Genomic DNA, 26,909 nt, shown 5'->3' with positions numbered 1-26,909 from the left:
GCTGGTTGGGCCCAGCAGGAGCACAGGGAGGACCTGGACAGGAAGATGGAGCAGCCCGAAAGGCAGAGCGCATCAGGCCAGGACGCAGAGGTTGTCAGGGTCACAAAAGACAGACGGCAAGGCTAAGTCACAGGCACATTTATATCCTCCGGAACACCAAGGTCTTCCCTTCCCCAGCAGTGCCACGGGAGGGCCAACCCTCAGGAGGCGGCCACACTGCCACCCGAAGCAGGCCCGTGGGGCGGCAGGGTCATAGGCGGCAGGAACAGCGCCTTCAGCTTGCCCGACAGGCTGGCAATCTCGGGATCCTGGGCTTCGTAAGACTTGACCAAGCGGGCAAACTTAAGGACACCTGCGAAGGGAAACAGGAGCGTCAGTCCACACCCCCAGCGGACGGATGTGCCCAAGATGGCAGGAGGGGGCAGCTTGAGCCGGAGTCGCTGGCTACTCTGGCTCTGGCCCCAGGTAGCTGTCTGCAAAACAAGACATATGCAGGCCTCTGCCCTGTGTGGTTTGGATCAACTACTTCCTGGTCTACACTGGGGCACAACTGGCTGTGATGCAGTGAATGAAAATATCCCGAAGCAGGGTGCTGCCCACCATCAGGTGAACCATTTTAGCACTTTAGTCAAAAGACCCCAAAGGATACACACCCACAAGATCGCCAGTCCAGAACCAGGAACAGGAGGGCCATGGGCCAGTTGGGCCGAATCAGTAAACACCCTTGGGGAAGACCCTGATCTCCCCAAAGAAATTGAACTGCCAACCCTCAAACAGAAAAGAGTTGAAACACCTTGGAGCGGCTGCAGAACTGTACTGTCATGCAGACACCTCACTACAAGCCGTCAGAACGGGTTTCAGGTCCAACTCGGCTGTGACCTCTGGCACTTTCTAGAGTCTGTTTCCTCATCTTAAAATGGTGTAACAGTATAATTAATGGTAACTAGAAAGCTCACTTCAGACTTCGCTTGGCTCAAGTTCATGAACAGACCCTGGTCTCAGAGTACCAATACTATTAGAGTGTGGCTGCCGCCGTGTGGCGAGAAAAGGGATTACGGCTCGGAGACCCAAGGGATCCATCGCTCTCTCCTCCATCCCCGTCCGACCCACCTTCCCCGTCGCAGCTGAAGCCATAAGCTTTGATAACCTCCTGCTGAATCTGCGTGGCCACGGGCAGCACGAATTGCAGCATCTTGCCCATGTCGTTACACGCGTTGTCCCGAGCCTCGTCCATGCGCACGGCGTTCTCCGGCGCCGAGAACGCCTGGATCACCTCGGCCAGGACCACTGTGCAACAGACGCATCCCGGAAGAAGTCCCGGGTACGCATCGGCGCACGGCCGGCGGGCCCAGCCGAAAACACAAGAAAGAGGGCAGGGAATTATTTAACAGACTGAAACCATAGTAACCCAAGGAACTCGGCCTCCGAATCTCTCGCTCCAGGAGCAAGGACCCTTGTTAATTGACAGAGTATGGTACCGAGTACCCGCATTTCCCAGCGAACGCAGCCATTTCTCTCGCCCCAGATCTTTTCCCCGCACTCTACTTTAGCAAGAATCCCACCCGACAACTAAAAGGTTTCTCACCCTTGGCCTGTTCGGCGCTCAACGCTGCAGCTTGAGCAGAGGCGGTCGCCATAGAACAAAAGATACACGTGCAACCGCGCTCGAGAAACAGCCAGGAGAAACAAGCAATATCCTAGAGCGGCTCTCCCAGCGGGTGGGGCGATAGGGAAATTGCATCAGCTTATGCCGGAAACCTCACGGTACCGCTTACATTTCTCCATTTTTAACAACCAATAACGAGCTCGTCGTGAGAACACTGAGCTAACCTACAATCTGAAATTCTTACAGCTTACTTAAAATTATTCTATTGTTGAAGACAAACTGTATGGTAGGGGGTTTTCCGGCAAAAACCAGAAAACCTACTAGACAAATTCTAAAAGAGCTGTAACACTACCGGAACACGCCCTGGAGAGAAGGTGGCATGTCCACCAACTCCACTATTGGTGAGGGTGAGCGCCCATGGCATTTCCTAATCTTTACTGCTATACAAGCAACAGGGCACACTGCAGCTTTCGGAAGGGAAAACAGTATTGAAAAGAACTCTCTTAAATCATCCGTTTCTAGAGTTTGTGAACGTTTGGTACAGGCCTATGCAAATAACTCTATGCCGATTGGCTCAGGAAGAAGCCAGTCACACCCCTTTAGTTTTTAAGAACGTAGACAAGGATTCGCAGCAGTAAAAGCTTGGCGTTAAAGCAGCTCCCGCGCTTTCCGAAAATGGCCTTGTGTCGGGGTGGGGTGGGGTGGGGTGGGGGGGAAGCTAACGCCCTCTAATTTCCTTTCCCTTCCGGGCGTTTGAAATTGTCACCCACTCCCTCCTCGAACTATAGGGTGGTTAAAACTCCTGCGTTCTGAACGCTTAAACTTATAGCAGGCACGCCCCCTGCACCTCCGCTTCAACACCATTTCCAACTGTCCTACGGAAAAGATGCAAGTCTCCGGTGGCCCCTAACTGTGGGGCCAGTGGCAGAAGTGCCTCCCAAGTCTGCGTAGTTGTCTAGAGCTGTCCCAGGCCGCCAGCGTCCTGACTCGCCGGCCTTGGGAGGAAGGCCAAGACTCTGCGCCATAACGGACCCCGTTAGGGCAGAGCCAGAGCTCCAGGACCCCGGGGTCTTCGAGGTCCCCTCTCCAACTCTCCAGGGGCCCCACCCACCTCCGGGCTAGTCTCCGGTGATCCCACAGCTTTCTCTCGAGGCGTCGCCGCGCAGAGACCCACGCCCCCAACCCACGCCCAGTAGCCCACAAAGAAACAGCCACAGACATCTTCCTGGGGAGTCGTGAGGGTGTTTTTGTTTGGTTGGTTTTGTTTGGGATGTTTTTTAAAGAGCGTCATATAGATATTTATATATATAAATTATTAATGTGGGGGAAGGGCAAGGGGCATACATCGCAGTGGGGGGCGCGCACACGGGGGCTGGGGAGGGGCAGGGGCAGCACACGATGCTACGCAAAACAGCCACATCTAACAGATGAAATAATCACACCAAGGGGTGGGGGAGAGGCGGTGGCCACGGGGGTGGGGCGTGGGGGAGGGAGAAAGGCGGGGGCCAAGGGAGAGGGACCTGGTCCAAGATGCTGTGCGCTTTCCGCCCTCACCCCCGCCCCCTCCCCACCTCCGCACACCACAGGAGCCTTGGCCTTCCATCTGTCCCTTCCTCCTTCCTTCTGCCCAGAGGCCCAGGCCCTGGGACTGAGCGGCACCCCCCTCCGCTCTGAGTGGCAGGTGGGGAGGGAGGCCTCCTGGGTCCAGATGCAGGGGCCACGGGTGCTCTCTTGATCGCAGGTTCTACAGCGGCTTGTCGCTTTCCTTCTTCAGGTGACTGGGGGAAGAGGGGGGCAGAGCAGGGACTGAGAGACTGAGGTCCATCCTGACCTGGCCTCTCTCACAGAGGATGGTGGGGAAGGGGTTCCCCTCCCACGGGAGCCACAGCCCATCCCAGGCGGGCTGAGCTGCGTCCCCTCGGGCTGGCCTAGGGCGCCCTGCGGTACCTGTAGTAGTCCTCCTGGGCAGGGAGCGGCACACTGTGCAGCGGGTGATGGGCGTGCAGCCACTGCTGCTGCTCCAGCGCCAAGCGCTGCAGCTCCGCGGACTGCGCGTGCATGGCCTGCAGCTGGTGAGCTGCTGACATCGGGGCAGAGAGGGAGGCTGGCAGGTCCCGGTAAGGAGCAGCTGTGGGCAGGAAGGGCAGGGGCCACGTGACTGATGGCGTACTGAGGTAGCCAGCCGCTTTACATACAGAGGAGCTGCCACTAATCAACTTAGGTGACAGCCAGCCCAGCAAGTTGCCAGGGGTGGTTAGGATTCAGGCCTCTTAGCCTGGCCCTAAACCCTGTGCCTCTCTTGGGCAGGGCCTCAGCCCTCCTACTCCCGTTCCCAGCTCCTCTGGGCACCTCCTCATCTCTCCCCAAGCCCAACCAGGCCAATCCCACCACCTAACTTCCTCCTTTCTGCCCTTCCCTCGTGAGACCTTCCCCAACCCCGAGACCTCCATCCTTACCAAAGAGCTGGTGACGAAGAACTTCGTTCTCGTGCAGAGGGTGAGGAAGAAGGGGGTTGGGGAGGGTCCCAGCTGGGTAGGGGATCCGGGTAAGGTGAGACCCTGAGGCCAGGGGGTCAATGAGAGGGTGCACCGAGGCAGAGGCTGGAGGGTAGAGAAGAGGAAGGTGTCACCAGAGGGAGGTTTGGGGAAAGCCATGCATTTGGGTGAAGGCATCCATGCCTGGGACGAGAGGTGGGCAATCACACACTGGGAGATCCAGTGGATCAAGGAGGCACAGTGGAGGAACTAGGGGCCTGGGAGATGGACAGGGCAAGACCCTACTGCAGTAGGGATGTACAGATGGCAGAGGACAGGAGATTACAGTTGGCAGAGGGACCTGAGGAATAGGGAGGGAGGAGTGGACTGTTGAGAGGAGACGGAAGAGGATTGGAAGTTTAGGAAATGAGACGGGGAGGAGCTTCAAAGAGAGAAAGCACAAGGAGCCTGCAATGAACGTGACTGTGAGGCTACACGGGGCAGTGTTCTGACAGTAAGAAATGCGGTGAAAAGACAGTGAGTAAAGCTCGTTGTCAACTGTGATCCCACAACCAGAGCCACAAGGCTCTCTTTCCAGAAGGTCACAGATCCAGAGGCAGAGAGGAACATGAAACACCTCCGCCAGGGAGGGGAGAAGATGGCAAGAAACAAGAGTTGAATCCAGAGGAAGAAGAAAATAGTTACGTGAAGGCTCAGAGGCAGGGGCTGTGAGGGGAGGAAGACCGTGCTCCTTCAAAGGTTCCCACCTTGGGCCTCTGTCGTGGGTGGGCACCAGACCTGAAGAGGGCTGGGGTGTGGGGAAGGGTCTCCGTGGCAAGGCTGGGGCAGGAGGAGACGGGCTGCGAAGGCAAAGGCCAGGGCAGCAATCTCAGGAGAGAGGCTCAGGCCAGACGTGGGGAGGGAAGTCCTGGCCCGAGGGACAGAAGCACCGATCACTTGCCAGGGCGGCAAGGTGGCCTCAAAGGGCCTGGGCAAGGAAGCAGGAGTCTCACCTGCATGGATGGCATCCTGCTGGTGGAGGTGCAGGTGAGAGTGGATGTGGGAGTGCTGGTGGTGATGGGGGGTCACGTTGAGCATCTGCAGCCGGGCCAGCGGGTCGTTGCCCAGGGCAGCCACCCTTTCTGCATGCTGCCTCTCAGCTGCCAGACGCTCCGCGTAGGACATGTCAGGCCGCAGGGCTGGCCCAGCTGCCAGCGCTAGACGTTCTCTCTCCAGGGGCCCCAGGCTCGGATGAAAGGGGAAAGGGTGCAAGCCAGGTGGGCCAGGCTGCAGAGCCAGGCCCCCGTGTCGGGGGAAGGGATCCAGGCCTGGCCCAGGGACCCCGTGCAGGGGTTCCAGCTCACTAGGCTTCACCTCGAAGCCAGGCTTGAGGCGGTCACGCAGGTCTCGTTCACGGGCTTCCCGCTCCCTCTCCCGGGCTGCTGGGTCACTGCTGTACAGGGCCGGGACATTGTAACCCAGGAGCCCCGGGTCCACTGCCCCCAGGGGCACGTAGAATGGATGGTTGCGATTTCCAGGAGACATGACGTGGGGCCGGGCGTATTCACTGAGGGTGCGCAGGGCTGGAGTGTCGGGACCCAGGTAGGGGGGCACTGTAGCCACAGCACTGCCCGGCTCAAATGGAGGGCGATGAGGCACTGGGCCGAGCGGTGGGCACTCCACTGGAGCACGGCCCTCCTGAGCCAACTTCTGTGGGATACACGGAGAAGCGGGTTCAAAAAGGCAGGTTGGAAAGAGGTGGCTGGCCCTGGTCCTCAGCTGCTCATGTCTCAGCATTGAACACCTAAAGCTTCAACTCATTGGAACTCAGCCCGCCAGGGACTTCCCTGCCCCTTCTCTTCCTATGTAGGTTAGTGGCTCTTCCTGGGATCCACAGGTACTCTGACCTGAGCTTGCCTTCCTCCAGCCCAGAGATGCAATTCCTCCCGCTGGAATCCTTTGGTCTCCATTTCCTGGGCTGCAGTGGCTCCTCCCCTCCGACAGGTGGCGCATGACCCCCCCCCCCACCATCCCCACCCCTCGAGCCTCCCCGAGTCGCGTAGAGGGCGGGCCAGAGGCGGGAGGCGGCGCGCGGTGAACTCACCACGCTGCGTTCCAGCTCGCGCTCCTTTTCGCGCTCGCGCTCCTTCTCGCGTTCCCGCTCGCGTTCGCGCTCCTTTTCTTCGCGCGCGCGCTGCTCGGCCTCGCGCCGCACCTTCTCCACCAGGTCGGCTCGCTTCTTGGCCAGCTTGGAGCCCTCCAGCGGCACGAAGTACAGATCGCTGCGCGCGCACGAGTTAAAGCCGCGGTCCAGGTGTTTGTTGAACCTGCCGGGCGGGAGGCAGCGCGCGCTCAGCCTCTGCGAGCGGCCCCGCACCAGCGGCCGAGACCAGGGCCTGGAGTACTTTGAAAAGCACCACACGAACGAATGCAAGGCCCGTCCCGCGCCCGCCACCCCACCCCCACCCCGCCTCTCACCTGGCCGACTGGCTGGCGTGGCTGGGCACGTCTACCACCTTGGGAGGGGGCGAGGGGCTGCGGGCCGGGGGCGCCGGGCTCTCGGGGGTCTCATATTCCTCAGCCGGCTCCTGTTTGATCTGCGTGGCGCTCAGGGGCGGCCCTGAGGCGGGGGCCGCAGGCGGTGGTGGCAGGGATGACAGGCCCGAGGGCCCTGCAGGCGGCAGCGGCCCGGTCCCCACCGTGGGCGAGCCCGGCTTGAAGGTCCCTGGGCCTGAGGGTGGCGAGGCGCCTCGGTAGCCCGGTGGGGTCCCCGTTCGGAAGGAGGGAGGGGACCCCGGCTTGTATCCGGGCGGGGTGGCTGTCTTGTAGGCCCCTGGGGACGGGGCTCGCTTGCCATACGGTGGGGGCCCAGGTGGGGAGGCTGTCTTGTAGCCTGCTGGCGAGGAAGCCACCGTGGCAATGACCGTGGAAAGCGTAGACGAGGAGGTGGTGACCGGAGGCACCGGTGGGAAGGGGTAGGGCGCCCCTTGGGGGCCCTGGGAAGGAGAGGGGTGTGAACACGGGTAGGACCCTTGAGAGGAGGAAGAGGCATTGGAAGAGGAAGAGGCTGGGGGGCCGCTGGGACCTGCTTGGCTGTAGGCCACCTGGCTGTGAGGTGGAGGCAGGTGTGCGGGCCCTGGTGGGTAGGGCCTCAGAGACCCCAGTGAGGGAGACATGGCATAGGGGTGTGCGTGGTGGGAGCTACCGCTCTCCAGGGAGTGAGGATATGCCCCAGGTGGAGGGGGCCCAGAGCCCCCATGGTGCTGCTGCTGCTGCTGCTGCTGTTGCTGGTGGTGGTGGTGATGTGTCGGGACTGGCGGGTGGGCAGCGGATTGGCCTCCAGCCGAAGGAGGGAGGGGGCCTGGGTGGGCATTGCTGTTGGCCAAGAGGCGGCCATAGGGAGGAGGTGGGGGGGGACCCTGGCTCCACACAGCTTGGGATGGGAGAGAAGGCTGAGTATACTTGGGTGGCTGATTGGAGACAGAGAGGCTGGTGGGGGGAGGGAAGGAGTGGGGATAACTGGGCAGTGCCTGGGAAGCTGGGTACTGGGAGGCCGAGGCCGAGGCAGAAGAATTGGAAGAGGAGGCTGCTGCAGAGCTGCTGCTAGAGGACGAATAAGGATACCTCATTGGCGGGGCGGGAGCAGAAGAGGTGGACGCAGCGGGCAAAGGGTGGGGTGACGGAGCAAGAGTGGGGCCCTTCTCTGGGCCGGGAGGAAGTCCACCCATACCCTGCCCCATGGCATGGGGGGAGGGCAGATGCCCAGCTAGCGGCTGGGCCCCCAGGCCAGGAGGAGAGGCGGAGGCATTGTTAAGGGGTCTCAGGGCAGGCGGGGGAGGCAGGTTTGGTGTCACATGGGGGAAGGTGGCTGGCGGTGGAGCAGACGGTAGGTTTCCACCACAAGCTGGAGTGTTGGGTGGCTTTGTTGGGGGAGCACCACCAGCCCCAGAGCCTGATATTGAAATGGGGGTGGGGGGCTGGGGGTGCTGCTTACCCCCACTAGGGGCCCCCACTGAAGCGGCAGCCCCTCCTCCCTTGGGGCCCACTGGGGGTCCAGACAGAACTCCTCCACCAGCGCCCCCAGGATAGAGCTGTGGATGAGGGGGAGGGGCCCCTGGAGGAGCCTGGAACATTCGAGATGTGGGAGGCTCCATGGGAGCATGATAGCCAGTGGGTGTCCCAGAAGGATGGGATTCAAAGCCAGGCTCTGGCTGTCGGGGGGTGCTCTCTGGAGGGGGAGGGGAGGGAGGAAAGAGTGGAGGTGGATGGTAGGGGCGGGCTGGGCCCTGGGACAGGCCAGAAGACGAGTCGGAGTCATTCTCCACGCTTCCAGGGCTGTAGATGCTGGGGGACGTGCTTCGGTTATCCTGGTCGATATCCCTAGGGTCGCTGCTGCCATCATCATTGAGGCTCCGCCCATCCAAGCTATCCAGATCCGAGGGAGACTGTGGCCGAGGGAGCTCCTGCGGTAGAAGAGGGACGGCCATTTCTCCCTTGCCTTTTCCTTCCTTGCTTCTGGACTGGGGGCCTCCCTCGCACAAAATAACCTCCCGCTCACAGCACACCACTGTGCCACGATGCGCTGAGTACTCCTGCTGGAGCCCACCTCCCTGCCATCCGGGGGTTCCCCCACTCTCCCCGTGGTCTCTGCTGCTCCCCAGCAGCCGCCTGAGTTCCCTCCTCGAGTGTCCATCTCTAGCACCTTCTCCCAGTCCACAGCTGAACCCAAATCCCTGTCTTCCACCCACCAGCCCATCTGCCATCCTCTCGTCTCATCCACCCCTTTAACTACACATCCCAGAAACCACTGGTTCTTAAAAAGACCACTTCTGCATGCTCCTTATGATTTATTTGTTCCTTCCACTGAGACTCCTCAGCCTGGATCTCCTCCCCAGCCCCTGCATGAAAGCCAGCACCTAGAAAAGGAGAGGCTAGAATCCCCACACTCTTCCCGTCCCCTTCCGGCCCTGCCTGATCATCTGACAGTCTGGCCAAGGCTCTGAAGATCTGACGGACACACAGACAGGCTACTTTAATAAGCGCTAGGATAAGACTCTTCTCGCACGTTCCAGGCAAAACTAAAATAAGAACTGTGAGCAAAAGGAAGTTTGGGTGAAAGAATGGTCAGAACATGGGTCAGGATGGCTGCAAGGGTCTCCCACCTCAGTTTTGGTCTTTTTTGGCGCGTTGGTCTCCTCACTTTCACTCTCCGAGATCTCCTCACTCCGGCCCTGCTTGCTCACCTTTGGGGTGGAGGCTTCCTCTACTCGGGCCTTCTGTTAGAGAGAAAGAAAATGCCTGTCCTATACCTCGCGAGCTCCACCAGGACCCTCAGCCAGACAGGAAGTTCCCCCCAACACACATACACACCATCAGCCCTGGTGCCTGGGCAGCCTGTTGCAGGACATGGGGACAGAATACCTTGGCCGTCTGCCTAGACTTCTCGGCTTTGCCATCGCTGCTGGACGTGCTGACCCCTCCAGGGGAGGCCCGGCCCCTCGATCTCAGTTCTTCCCGGGGCCCAGGGGCCTCTTTCTTCCGTCCACTCCTCATTGACATCTGAGGGAGAAGGAGGCAAGCAGGTCATGTCGTTTTCTACCTTGTGCCTCACTTCATCATGTGCCTTATTTCTACTCTCCCCCGCCAGCGGGTGTCCCAGAAGGATGGGGTTCAAAGCCAGGCTCGTCTGCTGGGGGGTGGAGGTGCTGCCTGGCGGTGGAAGAGAGGAAAGAGTGGAGCTGGGTGGCAGGGGCGGGCTGGGCCCTGGGACAGGCCAGAAGCTTCCCTGCCCTTGATCTTTCGTGTTTCTCATTTTAGCTCCTACTCACTGAGTCTTTATTCTGTCGTGTCTTCATTCTTCAGGCTGTGGAGACCCCATTCTCCTCCGCCTGGGCAGCTGAATATAGAAACTTATCTGCTTCACCCTAAGCTCCCCACAGCTGTGGCCTGGGAAGCAGGATCTCCAAGTTTCCAGTACAGGCACCTGGAACTCACACGGTCTGTTTTCAGTGAAGCCTGTTGGAAAAAGACCATCAGAGTCTCCAAACTGGGGAACACTAGTCTGAAGGGGACACTACCGTGCCTGTCAAGGGGCTGAGTAAGCAGCCCAGCCATGAGACACTGCTGGCGTGCCCATGGGTCGTCCCAGCCGCCTGTGAGGGCAACTCTGCCGGCAACAGCATCCCTTTCATCTCGTGGGAAGGCAGAAAACGCCGAGGTGCCTGTGCACCCCAGTTCAGGAGATCACACCGTGTCACCCTTCGTGATCCCTAGGAAATAGATGCACACACACGAATTCCACAGAGCCTTTAAAAGGAGCATAAGGAAACGTAGCTGAAGTATTAGCTGATTTACGGAGTAGCGTCTTTCCGTCAAGCCCTTACGTGTACAATTTCATCTAATATTTACAACCAACCCTGAAAAGGAGGTGTTCTTATTATCCCCATTATACAGGTGAAGAAACCGAGGCTCAAAGATTGTGACTGTGACTTGCCCAACTTCGTGTGATAAATACACAGTGAGGAACCAGTGACAGCACCAGAACCAAGCCCCATCTCCCTGACTTCAAAGCCCATGCTCGCTCTTCAGTACTTAGCTGTACTCTCATCAGAAGTTGGTGGGGAGAATTCTCAGAGGCCTAGATCAGTCCCAGAGATATGAAAAGAATCTTTTTTTCACATCAGAGTAGGTGGGAGAACAATGTCCCATTCTACAGTGCAAAGGCACACAGCCTGACCAAGGCCAAGACCAAACCTAGGTATCCCCAAAGTGCAGAACTTCAATTCTGAGAGTCTCGTAAGACCCCTGCTCTAGTGCTTGCGTTCCCTACGGCTAGAGGAAAAGTCCAGGCTCTCACTCTACCAACCAAATCAGTGAATAACAGTGGGTAAACGAGACAAATGTACACATTTGTAAGCCTGTCTTCCCACCTGGCTTAGACAGGGACTCATCCCTCCTCACGGCCTAGCTACATAGCCAGTAATTTTCATTTGCACGTGTTTGTATTTCTTGCGAAGTGTCACATCTCTCCATATTACTAACCGTAAGATCTTTTGAGAACAAAAATGATATCTTCTTACAGTTTTCTTCCTTTCTCTATTCCCCACAGATGTCATGTATATATGGATGTTCTGGTCTGTTCTTGCTACTGACCTGTAAACCCACTAACTTCAGTAGGTCTTCTCGAATGAAGTGCTGCTGGCCTCAGTGCAAATGGAGTAGGCTTAGCCACCTATTCTGAGTTAGTTAGGAGGCCTGGCTAGGGAAATAGCCTTTCTACATTCTGTAGCACTATTTTTCCCAAGGAATACAGAGTAAATACCTCTCACTCACCTCCACTGAACCCTACTGAGGCATGCAGTGAGGGGTGAGCCTAACCTTTCCAGGAAACTTAATAACAATTTACTTACTTAGAGTCCCGAAATAGCTGGGACGGAGCCCCCCGTCTTCTGAACTTACAGCTGGTGCTCTGCCCAGTACACCAGCCATTTCTCTTCCATTACAACTATTACTACACTTTTGAGTTGTTGTGTGAATTGGTTTTCAAATACTGTCAACGCCCCCCCCCCACAAAGAACAAAACCCAACATAACAAAAGGGGAAAACAATCCTAACAAAAGCACGAGAGATGACTGTGACTGGGGTGTCTTTGCCAGCCCCTTAAAGGAGGGTGCTCATCTCTCCTTCCTATCACAGAACCTGTTCATGGTTGGTGAGAGTCAGGGGATCCAATAGGTCAGAGAAAGGCAGGGATGTACCTGAAGAACAGAGCAAGCCTCGCGTGGCCCTCCCCAACCTCAACTTCTTTAATCAGTTAAAATCTGATAAAATTAGCAATGAGTAGCTCTGAAGGAGAAAAGCAGTCATAAAAGGGTAGGTGACCCTGGGGAGAAGGAGTGGCAGGAGAGAGAAGGAGGTAGGGCTGGGTTATATATACATTCCTGAACCTGGAGCACGTTTTAGCACCAACAAGCTGAGCTACCCTCCTTCCTGTCCTAGTAGCCAGTCACTGTAACTCCGATCTATCTACAAGCACCTACTATGTGTCTGCAAGACACTAAGCACATTCAACTTCGGCACCTTACCGCAAAAGCAAAAGGATAAAGGCCGGATTGCGGAGGTGAAAACGTGAAAAATAGGGAAAGAGTCTCTAAGTAAGAACAAGAAAAGAAATTAAGGGAGAAATCTGAGGAGGCTGTCTGAAGGAATACACTCGAGGCACAAGGCTTTCTAGGATGGGCTTGCAGGGTGAATTCCAGATCTTTGGCCCAGCCTCCACCATCATTCCAGACCTGCCAGACTCACAAACCAGTCCTAGATAACAGTGCAGCCCAGACCAGCAGATAACAAGGCACTGGCCTAAGCCTGAGAATCTACAGTTGTCAGAGGGGCCTCAGATATCATCTTATCTATAATCCCTTCATCTGATAATGAAGCTGAGGCTCAAAGAAATAAGAAGTGACTTGACCAAGGTCACAGTTAGTTAGAGGTACAGCCAGGACTAGACCCAGGTCTCCCGACTCCTGTTCTGGAGTATTTCCACTACACCAGGCTGTTCCACGGCCCTCTCCCCCGGGCCACCCTCACCTGGGATGGGCATGGAGAGCCCAGCCATTCCTACAAGGTCAGAGAAACAGAAGGTCCAAGGTTAGCTGAGGGAAGGGGTCGCTGTGGGGGATAGTCTGGGAAAGACGAAAAGGGATACTTGGGAAGGAAGACTCAAGTTTAAGAAAATGGAAGAATACCTGTGCAAAGAAGCAAAAAGACTATACAAAAAGTCCCTAATAATGAACTGCCAAAGGATGGTATAACTTGGAACAGGAGCACTTCTATCCCCCCACCATGCCTAAAGGGAGGGTCTTAGAGAAACAACTATGACCTGCAAGTAATATGTCTACCTTTTTCCCAAAGACAGCTGGATGGAAGGGGGTGGACCCCTTGGGGAACCTCCTCTCCATGAGCAGCTCCAGAAACATCCTCCAGAACCCAGCCAAGAGTTCCAAGGGCATAGCCAAAGGCCCCATCAAGATTCTGAACCCCCATCTATTAGACATCCCGCTGGATCATTGCCATGGCAACAAAATGGCAGAACCTGCCCCTCTACAGTCCATCCCGGGGGTCCAGCTGCCAGCAACTCCCCCTGCAGTTGCCAAAGCAGCTCCTGTCCTCCTATAACACCCTCAGGGAAGGAAGCTTAAGAGTACCTACCCCAGTAGAAATAAGTCCACGCACAAAGGGAAATCTCTGAGCACAAAACAGTAATGAAGGTCCACCCCCTCTTAAGGAAACCGCAGCTAGAGGGGCAGTGGGTGCTCTGCAGATTTGAGGATGGGGGTCACAACTTGTCTGGAGTGCCTATAAGACTGCCCAATTCTCTCCTGTGTTTCCACCCTCCCAGAAACCCTTGCTCCCTAACTCTCCCTTCAGGGTTCCAGTCTTCCTCATCAGTTGCAGGAGGACCCACACTACTGGGCCCCAGTGTGCCCCTCTCCAAGAAGTACCTGTGTCTGAGATTGGAAAAACAAGGTCAGAGGTGACGCGGGGTAGGGGAAAGAAAACTGAGTCACAAAGGCATCACTTTCCCACTTCCACCCGGGAACACGCCGGGTTCTTCTTCTCAAAGGTGGCCCTCTCAGAGCCCCCGTTTCCCCAGGTTCCATTCTCCTCCCTCATCAGCTACAATCCCTCTCTTCCCACCTACCACACCCCTTCCCCATTTCCCAACTCCCTTCTACACCTAGCACCCCGAACCCCGGGCTCTGAAACCCGGGTTCTGGGCCTTTGGGGCTTTTCCTGGAGTCCTCATGCCCCACCTCGCTGCCATCTCTCCATTCCTTTTTGCCTTCGCCCCGAAGCCCCCTCACGGGCATCCCATTTTTCCTCCGCCGACCCTCCACCTCGGGGTTCCTCTTTGGGTCCCAGGGTCCTGGCTACCCTCCTGCCCCATCAGCCCTCCTCCTGAGATCCTCCCACCTCCCCCCACCTTCCCGATCCTCCGGGTGCCCCGGCCCCCATCCCTCCTCGGGGGCTGGCCCCACCCCCTGAGCCCCCAACCTCAGGCCAGGCAGTGCCCGCAGTGGGGGACCGGATCGGGAAAATAACAAATGGAGGCGGCGGCGGCGGGAGGGGGAACTACGAGGGGTGGGGGTGGGGAGCCGCGGGCCAGAACCCGGGCGGGCCCGAGGCCCGGGCCGCGGCAGATCTTACCTGGTTGTAGCTCGGGACGGCTGGCTGGCTCCGAGCGGGATTCGGGGCTCCGGCGCCTCCGGGGGGCGGCGGCGGCCGCTCCCCCGCCCCCCTCTCCTCTTCCCGGCTTCAGTCGCCGCCGCGACGGCGGCGGCGGCGGCCCCGACCCCCCCGGAGGGCGGCCCCCATCCCCCCTTCTACCCCACCTGGCCCCGATCGCCCGCCCGCCTCCGGAGCAAATCCCGATCCCCGCTCTCGCTCGGCCCCTCCCCAGGCCTGCCGCCTCCCCAGGCCACCCGGAACGCCCGGGCCGCGCAGCCCGCCCCCGCCGCGCCGCCGCCCGCCCCCGCGGCCCGGCTGGCGCTCCGCTCGGCTCCGACCCGCCGCCCGCCGCCCGCGCCCGCCCCGCGCAGCCTGCAGTCGCGCGATCCCCGGCCCCCTAGGCGGCCTCCGCCCGCGGCCCCCGCCCCTTCCCGGGCGGTCGTCTCCCTCGCCCCCTCCTGGCCCCTCCCGGAGGCCGGCGGTCCCCCCGAAACGGGTCCCGGCCCCAGGCCCCGGCCCGACGCGGGGCTGCGGGCGGGCGGGCTGGGCTGCGCGTCCGGCGACTCGCACAGGAAAGCGGACGGCGAAGGGAGGGCGCTTGGGAGAGGGGGATGGGAGAAGGGAGGAAGAGGGAGAAGGAGGGAGCGCGGAGGAACGGAGGAGAGAGGGGCCGGGAGGGAGCCGCTAGGGAGGGAGGGAGCGCGAGGCGAGCGGCGAGGCGAGGGGGGGAGGGGGATCCGGAGAAGGGGAGGCGCCGGGCGAGTTGTCAGAGACAGAGGCCGAGGGGGCCTGGGCGCGGGGAGGGGTTCGCTCAGGCGGAATGCGGGGAGCCCGCGGGCCTGGCGCGGGAGAGGGCTAGGTAGGAGGGGCCGTGGGTTGTGTGGGCAGTTATGAGGGGGGCTGGAGAAGTTTGGGGGCCAAGGGGTGTGCGGTAGAGGTGAGGGGGAGGCCTGTGGGTTTGTGGCAGAGATGGGGTAATGGAGTTAGGTTGGAGAGATGGAGTTTCTTGGGGGCCACGGGGGCAGTGAGGTGTGTGACAAGGGGAGGGGAAAGAAGCTTGGGGTGACAGCGTCTTTGGCAAACGTGTAGCAGAAGAGCTTTGGGAGGGCATTTGTGAGAGAGAATGGGATGGAAGTTTGGGGTCATAAGGAGGGGAAGAAATTGAAAAGATGGAGACATACACAGGAGGATGGGGTTTCTGGACGAGAGTGAAGAGTTTGGGGGTGATTGGTGTTGGGAAAAGAACTGCAAATATAAGAATTGGGAGTAATGACAAGTCTAGAGATGTCATGTGGAGAGAGAAGGGAAAGCAAGAGGAACCTTAAGAAAGGATGGAGACGGTAGGACCAGATGCAGATTCTAGGGGACTGGGTTCTGGGTGGGAGAGGAAAGTGGGAGATGGGGCGGGGGTGGGGGGGATGGCTGGATTCCAGGGGGGGCGGGGGAGTGGTTTCCAAAAGAGCTGAGGAGGGTTTCGTTTGGCAAGACAAGGTAGATAGAATGGGGTGCGGGTGGAAGGGAGTGGTAATGAAGATGAGAAAGAAATGTAAGATAGACAAGGCCTTTGGTGGCCATGCGGAGGAGGAGGGAAATTCAGTGATAGGGAGGACAAGCCAGGGGAGATGGAAAGGGAAAGCAGTAGAAGAAAATGGTAGGAATGGGGGCGCATGAGCGTTCATTTATGGGAGTGGGACACCATCCTCAGGCCCTCTGGCTGGTAGCAGCTCCATTTTCCTTCTCAAATCTGTACAGAGTCATCACTCACAGTACTTTGGGCTACAGGGAAGGGGTCGGGTGGGGATTAGGCTCCACGTGGAGACAACCCCTGGTGCCCAGGTTCCCCCATCGAGATCATTCTAATGTGGAGACAGCTCCACCGCAGACCCCTCTCCAGGCAGCCTCTGCCCCTGACAGTCCCCAGCCACTCCCAGTCTTCAGCCAGGAGGCCAGCACCCCCAGTCCCCACCCCCCAGAGTCTCCTGGGCTCTCTCCCTGCCCCACACCGAGCAGCAACATCTCTCAGGACAAAGGACACCAAGACGCTGGGTGATTTTTGGCAGCTGAGATCGGGAAGGCCAGAGAATGGGAGGGAGGCAGGCTGGGAAACGGGAAGAGCTGGAGCCGGAGTCTGGACTGGGAGCCCTCAGTAGCGCTCCAGGTCGGGGCTGGGGGTGGTGTTTGTGTGTGAGCCCGCCAGCTAGAGGCCCAGGGTGGGCCCTGAGGGTAGGATCCCACCAGCCTTCTGAGAGGGAAGGAGCTTGGCTCTGCAGCAACTGGTAGATTTTGCCTCCTATTTCCCTGGGCCGGGCTCAGCCTAGTTCTAGGAGTACCAGAAGCTCTGAATGGATCCTGTGGCACTGGGGAACCCGAGCAGGAAGGCTTCCCTGGCCTAGGAATGAATCACCACTCTTCAGACTCTTGAACTGGTTGGCACTCACTTTATTACCCCAGTCCCACCTTCCTTATCCCTCAGGGCTTTCCAGACAGCTCCACCCCACCCACCCACCCCCGCTGCCCACTCCCTTCATCTGTGTCCTAGGAGAACCCCAGCTCCTTCTCCCCACCCCCCAACTTTGTTCCAAGGCTCCTCCTCTCCCCATGGTTCCCCCTCCATTGCATTTCCTCCCTGTCTGCACTGTTCAGTTCAGTCCCCCACTGGGCCCTGGCCCAGGCTCTTCCCAGCTCCTTTCCAGGCCGAGCTCTTCTCCCTCCTTTTTTAACCACTAAGGGATGGGCTAGGATGGTGACATAGCGGAGCCTAAAAGAAAAACGTAGGCAGTGGTGGAAACGGGATAAGGAGAGTGAGAAGAGAAGCCAGGGCCTACCCCCTCCAATTCCTCCCCTACCTGAGGGCCGGGCTCACAACTCAGCTTCAGGGAGCATCACACACACCCCACCACCATCCCTCACCCCAGCTCCCTCTCTGGCCCCAGTCCCCCACGACCCACCCGTCTCCAGGCAACGGCACAAAAGGAAAGTGGAGAGAGGGGCCTGGGAGGCCCAGGCAGAGCTAGCTGTAACCCAATCCAAGCCAGTACCTGAGGGGTTGGGGTGGGGGGGGCATGAGAAGGCGACCTAGCAAGGAGGAAAGGGCAGAGGTTAGGAAATGTGGCTCCGACCAGGAGTTACTGAAGAAAGATGGATATAATGGACCCTAGAGAAAAGTACGGTGTGCCCCCAAGGGAAACAGAAAAGGACACCAGGAGACAGCAGAGAAGGGAAAGCTGAGATGCCCGCGCTGTAATGAAGAGCACAGAGGATGGGGCGAGAAACTCTTCGACTGAAAAGGGCTGAGTTGTCAGCCACACAGGAGGAGAAAAGCAGAGAAGCGGGTCCTGCCCATACAGAACGGGAATCCTCTTCCAGTCCTGGAGCTGGGCAGGATGGCAGAGGGGGTCCAGGACCAGAACTCAGAGAAGAAACAGAGTGGGAGGCCCACAGAGGGAGCAGCCTTGCAATTCCCCCCACCCTCGCCCCGTAGCCAGTGCAGTCAACAGCCTACAGAAGCTTGATATGCTCCAGTGGCCACAGCTCCACCCGGGTATCCGAGCCCTGGAGGGGGCTCCCCCGCCCCCCTCCTCCGGCCCCTCCCCCCCGCCCCCCTCCTCCCCCCTCCTCCCCGGTGGTTCCTGGGTTCCCATCTCAATGCTGGGGCTCCGCTGGAGCTGAAGGGTGATAGTGCGTCTCCCCAGCCACACACTGGCACCCTTCTCGCAGGCTGACCCAGGGAGGGGCCCGTTGAGCACCCCAGGTCCTGAATCCCCAGTTTACTGGAAGGCTGTTTCCTCCGGCTTCTGTACCCCCAGTACCATTCTTCCCAAGCACCATCCTTTCCTCCCCGGGTCCCCACCTTACAGGGGGTGCTACCCAGGCAGTGCTGGTCGATCCCAGAAGCAGCCAGGACTTGGTCTGGGGGAGGCCCAGTACCGGAGCTGCTCCAGCCCACAGCTTTATCCCTCCTCTGGTCAAGGCCCTTGGTGAATCTGCAAACCCTTTGGATCCCTTTCTCCAAAAATGCATATACACACATAATTTTTGATACTTTTAGGAATTCTGGGGCCCCAGGTTAAGGACCCCCAATTCCCCTGGGTCCTGGGGCCAGGCTTGCTGCTGACACGGCAATGTGCTCCCTGCCTGGCCATGGTGAGGTGGGCAATGCCATCCTCCTGGCCTATTTGTTGGGCTTCTTCCTCTTTCTGTGCCCTCCCCAGCTCTGCTATCCAGTTTCACCGACTTGCAGGAGCTCCATCTTCTCTCCCCTCCCTCGTGTGCACGAGAGTAAGACTCCTCAGACACAGTAATGCACGGTGACTCACACTTTAATGGTGGTGCTCATTTCAACGCCACAGAGGTGCTGGCAGCTGTGGAACACGGCACGGGGGAGTGAGACGGTGCTCAGGTGCAGCTGCAGGAAGAACGAACGAGGGGGAGACGGGCTGGGGAGAGAGGGACAGGGGAGGAGCCCCGGGGCACACAGCCCCACCTCTGGACCGAGCCAGGCTGAGGTTAAGGCTTGGCACGCACACAGGAACCCTCATCGAGGCCCCTTTCTGTGACCCTTCCCGTTCCAGCAAGACCCCCACCCCAGGTCATCTCAGAATCTACAGTCACATGAAATACAGACACATGGTCCCGTCCAGTCAGGCCAGTTTCTGGCCCTGGAGTTATGAGGAAGTGAATCATTAACAGGATGAATGAAAAATAAATAAATGAATAAATAATACATCAGTGCCTTAGGCCAGGCCTGAGCACGCAGCCAGCACTCCCCTCCACTCAGCACTGTGCAGTTCCTGTCTCATATGCAACCTGGAAACGAACAGACCCAGCGCAAAGCACACATGACACACGGCCCCTCTACACACCGCAACAACCAGCCCTGACGCTCCGGCACGGACCCTGATCGGTCTTCCATGGATGCCCTTACATCCTCAGTCCATGGCCAGTTTTTGAGGAGGGAGAAGAGAAAGGAAGGAGTGGAGAGTGTGGAACCCAGAGTGGGCGAGAGCGGAGACAGCAGGGGCTGGACCAGTCAAGGAGCAGCGCAGCAGGTCAGCCGGGGTGTTGTCTGGGGTGAAATTTCGAGCAGGACTGGAAAGAAGAGGTTCCAGGAGGACGGGCGAGGGGTTCCAAGTCTCCAGGCAGGTAGAGGGATCACAGCACGCTGGGATTGCGGAAATTATGTCCGGCGAAGCGAGCTTCGTCCCCCAGCTCTTCTTCGATTCTGAGAGAGGTGAGTCAGAAAGGAAAGAGTCAGGGAAGCAGGAGGACCGCCCCCGCTTCCCATGGGGCCGCCATCCTCCAAGCCCCTCGCACCACCTGCTCCCGGGTCCTGGCCTGAGCGAGGTCATTCCCTGGCTTTCCGTGGGCTGTCAATCAGGCCATCTGTAAACCCATCCATCAAAAACAAGTATTCTCTGGATGCCTACTGTTTGTTCTCCAGGCCCCGGGCACTGGAGATGAAATGGTGGAGAAACACAGCTTATAACCCCCTGGGCCCTGGGCTTCCATTCCCCGGGTCCCCTCACCTCATGAGCTGGTTGTACTTAGCCAGACGCTCGGAACGGCATGGGGCACCAGTCTTGATCTGAAACACCACAAAAGAGAAGCAGTTCCGTGGCCGCCCTTTGCCCCGTGAAAGAAAACTTATACTCCCTTGAAGTTCCCCCAACACCTGCAAACACCTGGAAGGAGAGAGCCACCCGAGCCTAGAACCCACCAATTGCACAAAGGGCTCCCTGGCGCTCACCTGGCCTGTGCACAGCCCTACCACCAGGTCCGCAATGAACGTGTCCTCAGTCTCTCCCGAGCGGTGACTCACCATGACCCCCCAGCCATTCTCCTGGGCCAGCTTGCACCTGCATCCGTACAGCAGCACTGAGCCCCAACGCCTCACGCCCGCACCCTCTTCTCATCCCCTATGTTGGTCAAGAAACGTCTGGGCAGAGGGAGCAGAACCAGGAGAGCTGTGAAAGTGACTCCAGGTTCCCTGCCCCCTTCAGCACTTGTGGGCAAGACTGGGCTGGGAGAAACGGGCTGAGTCAGGGACGGCAGGCACTCACGCTTGGATGGCTTCGGTGACCGAACCGATCTGGTTGACCTTCAGCAGCAGACAGTTGCAGGCCTTCTCCTCCACGGCCCGCTCGATTCGCTTTGGGTTGGTCACTGTCAGGTCGTCACCCACAATCTGGATCCCCACGTTGGCTGTGAACTTCGACCAGGCAGCCCAGTCGTCCTGGTCAAAGGGGTCCTCAATAGAGACCACTGATGGGAGAGCGATGCGGAGGCTCTGAGTCAGGCAGGAACACCCCGCTGAGATTCCCTGAATGGACGGGTCAGACCCCCTGGCCAATTCAGCTTCCTCACCCCTGCTTCCCCCGAAACAAGCCTGCCCTAACTGCTTCTTGATTCTTCCATAAAACCTTTCAAAAAACAAGAGTTTAGAAACTTTCTCACAACCTATCTTGGTATTTTCCCATCTTCTACCAGGAAGCCCTTCCTCGTTGCTATTCTAAAAACTTCATTCTGCAAAATCTAAGTCTATTTTCTCTCGCTCTGTCTCAGGAACTGGAAGTCAAGTACCTCCATCCCGGGGTAAAAACCACTGGGGGACCTAGAGAGGGCGATTCAGCACCTCCGCACCCACATGACGTCCAGCTCCACTCAGTATCCAGCATCCAGCCACCACACTGCTGGCTTATGGGATCTTAGTTCCCTGACCAGGGATTGAACCCGTGCCCTCGGCAATGAAAGTGCAGAGTCCTAAGCACTGGACCGCCAGGAATTCCCCAGCATCCAGTTTTCTCAACCAAAGATCCTGAACTGTGCTAGTTCCAGTCACCCTCTCACCAGGCCTGGTTCCTCCCAAACCCGCCCCCTGATCCCAGCAGCTTCAGAGATCATGACTTTAATCAGGATCCAAAGCAGATGGAACAGATTCACCACAGGTACCTGCACAATTACACGACATCCAAAGCCCAACCTCTGCAGGAGGCTCCTTCACCCCATCCCTGGTTCTCAGGTTCCTCTCAGGACATCTCTCCCTGACACCCGGGTCAGCACCCCCGTAAGGTCCAGAGTTGTCCCCAGCACATCCCTGCCTGCCCCCTGCCCTCCCCCTGCCACAGCCCTTGCTCTCACCAGGATAGTTCCTGACAAAGTCCTGGTAGAGGGCCCCCAGCTGGTCCCCAGTGATGTATCGGGAAGGATTAGCGGGAGACTTGAAGTCCAAGTCGTATTTGCCATCACGATGAAACTCCGAGGCGGCGACATCCATGCCAATGACGATCTTTTCTGTGTAGCCAGCCTTGTCAATGGCTTCCTTCACCAGCTCCAAGGCTGGGGATGGAATACGATGGGCGAGGAGGAATGAGGGAAAGAAATTCAGAACAGAAGTGGAGGGCTGTTGCTAGGGAGAGGTCTGGTTAAGGTTGTTTTGGGGTTATTCTCAGGTCTGCGACGAGCAGGCCACCTTTTAGGAAGGCAGAAGAATGGAATTGTGTTAATAATAGTCTTTTTGTTTTTGTTTTGGCCGTGCCACGCGGTGTGTGGGATCTTGGTTCCCTGACCAGGGATCGAACCGCAGCCCCTGCATTGGAAGCACGGACTCTTAACCACTGGACCACCAGGGAAGTTCCATAGTTTTGTCTTGTTTTGTTTTGTTGCGGTACGCGGGCCTCTCACTGCTGTGGCCTCTCCCGTTGCGGAGCACAGGCTCCGGACGCGCAGGCCCAGCGGCCATGGCTCATGGGCCCAGCCGCTCCGCGACATGTGGGATCTTCCCGGACCGGGGCACGAACCCGTGTCCCCTGCATCGGCAGGCGACTCTCAACCACTGCGCCATCAGGGAAGCCCAGTTTTGTTTGTTTGTTTGTTTGTTTGTTTGTTTTGTTTTAAATAGCTATAATTTATTGAGGGTTTAACTATGTCACCTAAGCACTTACACATACGATCTCATTTAATCCTCACAGTATGCTAAGAGGTAGAGACTGTTGTTCCCACTTTACAGATGAGAAAGACAAGCACAGAGAAGTTAAGTGAGCAAGATCCCCAGCCAGAAACTCTTCAAGGCAAGGTTCAAATCCAGGCAATTTGGCCCCAGAAAGTTAACTCTTAGCCACTACCTGCCTGTATAGTTTCTCTTCACTATAAGGCTTCTCCCAGGACAGAGAAAGGCTAGAAATCCTAGAAGTCTAAGAGGTTGGGGTGGGAATGGGATAGATTTGGAGTGGATTCCCTGCAGTATGGTGTATCTCATCAAACTGAGGATCCATCGGAGTTAAAGGTGGGGACGGATCCCACAGGTCACCTAGACCATCTCCCAGCATCCCCAGGGGCTCCAGTGGGAACTTGCAGATGCTTACAGATCTGGCTGGGTGGATAAAGAATGTCCTCTCAGGCCTGCATGTGAATTTGTTAGGCCCTCTGGCACCCACTCCAAGGAATGGAACCTCTTGGAATTGGCTCAGGGGCCCTCACGCAGCCTCCTCAGGACTTGGTGAAAGGTGTGACCCTTCCTGATGTCCCGGGATGGAGTGAGACTTAGAGCTAGGAGTGGGGTTCCTGGCCTCACCTTCACTGTTCTCCAGGATATTGGGGGCAAAGCCACCTTCATCTCCCACGTTGGTGGCATCCTTGCCATACTTGTCCTTGATGACGCCCTTGAGTGTGTGATAGACCTCCGCCCCGAGTCGCATGGCATCCCGAAAGCTCTCAGCGCCCACTGGGAGGATCATAAACTCCTGCATGGCCAGCTTGTTCCCAGCATGGGAGCCCCCATTGATCACATTGAAGGCCTGGGAGCCACAGGAGGACAGAAAAGTCACAGAGCACTTCCCTCTCCGCCCCTGGGAGTGTCAACCCCAAATCCCAAACTTCCTCCAGCTTCCTGGACTCAGAGTCCCCTGTCCCCATCCTTTCTCTTTAGCTGCGCCCCATCAGTCCTCACAAGGCTTCATACTCCCTCCCCACCCACCCCTGGGAGGGGCAGGTCATAGTCTCACCGGCACAGGCAGGATGAGGTCTGAGTTCCCGGCCAGCTGAGCAATGTGGCGGTAGAGGGGCAATTCCTGCTCGGCCGCCCCTGCCTTACACACGGCCAGGGACACACCCAGGATGGCATTGGCCCCAAACTTGGCTGGGAGATTACAGAGGAAGGCACTGAGCAAACACGTCCCCTTCCCCTTCCAGGCCTCGCCTCCACCTACACTCCCCAAAAGGAGCCAGTAAAGGAGACCCCCCTCCTCCCTCTCCACTCCTGCAACACCTCATCCATCCTCTCCTGAAAATAGTGGGGGGCGGCGAGGGGAGGTGAGTGGAAAGGGCAGAGAGTGGCACTATTGCTAAACACCCCTGAGACCACAGACTATCTGCCACCAACTCCCCCCTCCTTATGCTGCAAAGTCCTCCCTTCTGTCTAATGTCATTCCCCTCCCACTGGCGTTAAACTCATGCTTTCTTGAAGGGCTAGTCCTCCTCGGGTCATCCTTCTCTCTTTTTTTTTTTTTTTTTGGCCACACCTCACAGCCTGCAGGATCCGACCAGGGATCGTACCCGTGCCCCCTGCAGCGGAAGCTCATGCGTGGAGTCCTAACCACTGGACCTCCAGGGAAGTCCCAGGTCATCCTTCCTAAGAAGCCCCCCACAGCGCTGGCCCCTCAGTTCTCCATCTGCTCCGTGAGTTCCCTCCCCACCCCGACTCTCTCCCAGCCCCTGCTTACACTTGTTCTCAGTCCCATCCAAGTCCAACATGAGGTTGTCCAGCTTCTCTTGTTCCAACACAGAGAGACCCTGTGAGCAGAACCTCTATCACCCAAAGCCAGGATGAAGGCTGGACCCTAAGCCAGAGGGCCCCCTACATCCACACACAGGCTCACATCTAGCCAGGGTTCAACCAGCTTCCTGCAACAGCGGCCTGTCTGGATTAGGGGACCTGAAGCTCCATGGGAGCAGGGGGCATCCTTCCCCGGTAACCATGATTCCCAAGAGGTGGGCCTTTCTCCCTCTCCTTCATCGTCCCCTAATCCAGGGTTCCTTCCAGGACCCTGGTCCCCACCCCCAGCAAAGAGCGGGCCTCACTGAGCTGATGAGGGCCGGGGCGATGGCGGTGTTGATGTGGTCCACTGCCTTCAAGACACCTAGGGAGAGGTGGAGAGGTCAGGCCGGCTCAGGCCAGGCGGGGCCCGAAGAGGAAAGGTTGGGGGAAGGCATGCAGGAAGAGGGCTGGGGACTGGTGTGAGGTCCCCAGTAGAGGGACGGGAGAGCCGGGAAAAGACAAAGGGCCTCACCTTTGCCTAAGTAACGCTGTTTGTCCCCATCCCTTAGCTCCAGGGCCTCATAGATACCAGTGGAGGCTCCACTGGGCACGGCAGCCCGGAAAAGCCCTGGGAGGGGAACGTGGAATGAGGATGGAGGGAGAGGACACCACAGGGACCAGAGATTCTTCAGCCTTCCAGCTCTACGCCCCTGCAGCTGCATCCAGCCTTCTTCCACCAGTGCTCCTTAACGACCCCCCCGCCCCGCCCCACCCGGACACACGCACGGAGGCGGATGCACAAGCACTGGCCTCCTCATCCACCCAACTAAGGTCCCACGTGCGCAAGTGGGAACCCACAGAAATGAAGCTACGCAGGCAGCACACACGGTGCACGCACACACGGTACACACACGCACACACGGTGAACACAGAGGGCAGAGGCAGGCTGTGTATCACACATTAAACTAGCACACAGAGACCGGCCTATCCTGGCTCCCCTGGAAAAGGAGGATCCACCCCGCCCCGCTGCAGGCTCGTGAGCCTGGCCCAGCGCCCCATCCCCACTGGGAATCCCCGGGGAGCCTCCCATGCCAGGCGAGGGCAAAGCCAGCATGGTGGCTGTGGGAAGGCCCTGCCCATTACCTTTGGCAGTGTAGAGATCCACCTCCACCGTGGGATTCCCACGGGAGTCCAGGATCTCCCGGGCCCAGATCTTCTCAATGGACATGATGGCTGGGATCTCCTTGGGTGGAAGGGAAGGAAGGAGAAAGGTAAGAGGCTTAGAGGGGTGGAGCCTGAGACCAGTGGGAGGGGCCAAAGGCTGGGAGGCTGGGAGGGATGGGAAAGAGGTTACTGCACTGGGCGGGGTGTGGGGGGGGGTGACGAGGAGCTGGCTGCAGTCGTCGGCTGTAGAAGGCATCCCCCCGCCCGTGGGGAGAGGAGAAGGTCAATGCAGTGAGGAAGGGGAGGTCACTGCAGTGGGGGGCGGGATAGGATCAAAAACGAGATGAGACTTATTCACTTTGTTATAAAGCAGAAACTAACACACCATTGTAAAGCAATTATACCCCAATAAAGATGTTAAAAAAAAAAAAAACGAGATGAGAGGACTCCGCAGTGAGGAGGGGAGGGGAGGGGAACGGCAGTGGTTCCCTCGCCCCCTCAGCAGCCGGCTGGTGGGGTTCCCCCAGATCTCCTCAGGGCGGTCCGGCTGCTAGGTTTGCATTTCTCCTTGGAGCCCAGAAGAGCATGGGTCGTATGGGCAGCGGGAGGCCTCTCCTCCTGAGCCCCCATCCCCCACAATCTAATGCTCCAACCCCCACCCCAAGGTCCCAATCTCCCTCCAAATGTATGTCCCTCCTCTTCCCGAGGGATGTACAGTAGAGAAGTCTGCGAGAGGGTCCTCAGTCTCTGAGGGTTGCCGTGGGGAGGGAGGAGGACGAAGAGAGACCCGTGGGGAGAGGCACGGCTGGGCCAGTCCTCCCCCGGCCCCTAGACAAATTGTCCCTTCTTCCCATCCCTCCCCGGTGCAGTGGAAACACTGTAACCGGAGTGGGCGATGCGGGAGAGGAGTGGGAGAGGGGCGTCTAGAGGAAGTCTGCGGACGCCGAGGAAGGGTGAGCAAGACATTTCCCCGATGCAAAGCCAAAGGACGTGCCAGGGTAAAAATGCACAGCCCGGGGAGACCGCGAAACCTTATCATCGACAGAACCGGAGGCGAAAAGGGGCATGGGGAGGGGGCAGACAAGGGTGGAGAAAGGCGCAGTTAGACACAGGTGCGCAGAGGCCTGGCGCACGAATGAGGAGGGGGCGACAGCCTGAAACCGAGACGAGCGGTCCGGGAAGGCTGGGGAAGGAGGTGCCTGCGGGGCGCGGGTGGCGAAGCAGGTGCGCAGCGCCGCGGGGCGAGGGATGCGCGAGGCCCGGGGAGAGGGGCGGGGGCGCGGCGGCGAGGGGAGGGGGCCGGAGGGGCGCGGGGCTCGTCTGGGGCTTCACCTCGGGGCTGCAGACCCAGCCTGTGGCGGTGGCGCTGTCGGTGGCGCTGGCAGTGGTGGTGGTGGCAGCGCAGAGAGAGCGGGAGTGGCGGTGGCGGCGGCTGCGGCGCCCGGGCGGCGGGCGGGGGAGGCGCGGATAGGGCCGGGCGGGCGCATGTGACCCGGAGCCCCCGATGATTCAGGAGCCGCCAGCGGAGGCGCACGTAGGAGCGCGGAGGAGGGGGGGTACCGATGGGATGGGGCGGGGAGGGCAGGAGGAGAGCGATGTGGGAGGGGCCGGGGGCCACCCACGACCTATACCCCCGCCGCCCACGCGCGCTCATACCCACGCCCCGACCCCGTGGAAAGTAACAATC

At 58.6% G+C, this 26,909-nt stretch overlaps 3 protein-coding genes across 3 annotated transcripts; all 3 read right to left on the bottom strand.

The window, feature by feature from the left end:
* Positions 1 to 123: 123 nt before the first annotated feature.
* Positions 124 to 1,934, bottom strand: LOC309829490 (protein C10). Its single transcript, XM_082665428.1, has 3 exons — positions 1,586 to 1,934; positions 1,111 to 1,287; positions 124 to 352 (listed from the first exon to the last, which is right to left on the bottom strand). Exons 1-3 carry the CDS (start codon positions 1,635 to 1,637, stop codon positions 201 to 203), a joined length of 381 nt encoding a protein of 126 aa, XP_082521554.1. The 5' UTR covers positions 1,638 to 1,934; the 3' UTR covers positions 124 to 200.
* A 789-nt stretch (positions 1,935 to 2,723) lies between these two features.
* Positions 2,724 to 14,463, bottom strand: ATN1 (atrophin 1). Its single transcript, XM_082665382.1, has 10 exons — positions 14,287 to 14,463; positions 9,909 to 10,095; positions 9,502 to 9,639; positions 9,243 to 9,356; positions 6,559 to 8,543; positions 6,185 to 6,407; positions 5,094 to 5,790; positions 4,063 to 4,206; positions 3,554 to 3,734; positions 2,724 to 3,384 (listed from the first exon to the last, which is right to left on the bottom strand). Exons 2-10 carry the CDS (start codon positions 9,933 to 9,935, stop codon positions 3,351 to 3,353), a joined length of 3,543 nt encoding a protein of 1,180 aa, XP_082521508.1. The 5' UTR covers positions 9,936 to 10,095; positions 14,287 to 14,463; the 3' UTR covers positions 2,724 to 3,350.
* Positions 14,464 to 18,618: 4,155 nt separating this feature from the next.
* ENO2 (enolase 2) lies at positions 18,619 to 26,621 on the bottom strand. The gene is made up of 12 exons (XM_082665431.1): positions 26,555 to 26,621; positions 25,202 to 25,301; positions 24,591 to 24,686; positions 24,382 to 24,440; positions 24,024 to 24,093; positions 23,307 to 23,440; positions 22,877 to 23,099; positions 21,445 to 21,642; positions 20,367 to 20,568; positions 20,054 to 20,162; positions 19,833 to 19,891; positions 18,619 to 19,528 (listed from the first exon to the last, which is right to left on the bottom strand). The coding sequence occupies exons 2-12, from the start codon at positions 25,284 to 25,286 to the stop codon at positions 19,459 to 19,461; spliced, it is 1,305 nt and encodes a 434-aa protein (XP_082521557.1). The 5' UTR covers positions 25,287 to 25,301; positions 26,555 to 26,621; the 3' UTR covers positions 18,619 to 19,458.
* Positions 26,622 to 26,909: the final 288 nt, after the last annotated feature.

The sequence above is a fragment of the Grampus griseus genome (genome assembly GCF_964374135.1).
Source record: "Grampus griseus genome assembly, chromosome: 11".
NCBI classification, from domain to species: Eukaryota; Metazoa; Chordata; class Mammalia; order Artiodactyla; family Delphinidae; genus Grampus; species Grampus griseus.
This window is presented reverse-complemented; position numbering and strand designations above follow the sequence as displayed.

Bases quoted from the DNA above. Each gene is read 5' to 3' on its own strand.
- ATN1 (XM_082665382.1), bottom strand. From the start codon at position 9,935: ATGAAGACACGACAGAATAAAGACTCA. The intron at 9,640-9,908 runs GTGAGTAGGAGC...CTTCTCCCTCAG, and splicing joins CACGACAGAATAAAGACTCA to ATGTCAATGAGGAGTGGACG. The intron at 8,544-9,242 runs GTGGGAGACCCT...CTTCTACCGCAG, and splicing joins CAAAAAAGACCAAAACTGAG to GAGCTCCCTCGGCCACAGTC.
- LOC309829490 (XM_082665428.1), bottom strand. From the start codon at position 1,637: ATGGCGACCGCCTCTGCTCAAGCTGCAGCGTTGAGCGCCGAACAGGCC. The intron at 1,288-1,585 runs GTGAGAAACCTT...TCTGTTGCACAG, and splicing joins GAGCGCCGAACAGGCCAAGG to TGGTCCTGGCCGAGGTGATC. The intron at 353-1,110 runs GTGGGTCGGACG...TTCCCTTCGCAG, and splicing joins CTTCAGCTGCGACGGGGAAG to GTGTCCTTAAGTTTGCCCGC.
- ENO2 (XM_082665431.1), bottom strand. From the start codon at position 25,286: ATGTCCATTGAGAAGATCTGGGCCCGGGAGATCCTGGACTCCCGTGGG. The intron at 23,441-24,023 runs GTAAGCAGGGGC...GTAATCTCCCAG, and splicing joins GGATGGGACTGAGAACAAGT to CCAAGTTTGGGGCCAATGCC. The intron at 19,529-19,832 runs GTGAGGGGACCC...CACCTCTCTCAG, and splicing joins AAGTACAACCAGCTCATGAG to AATCGAAGAAGAGCTGGGGG.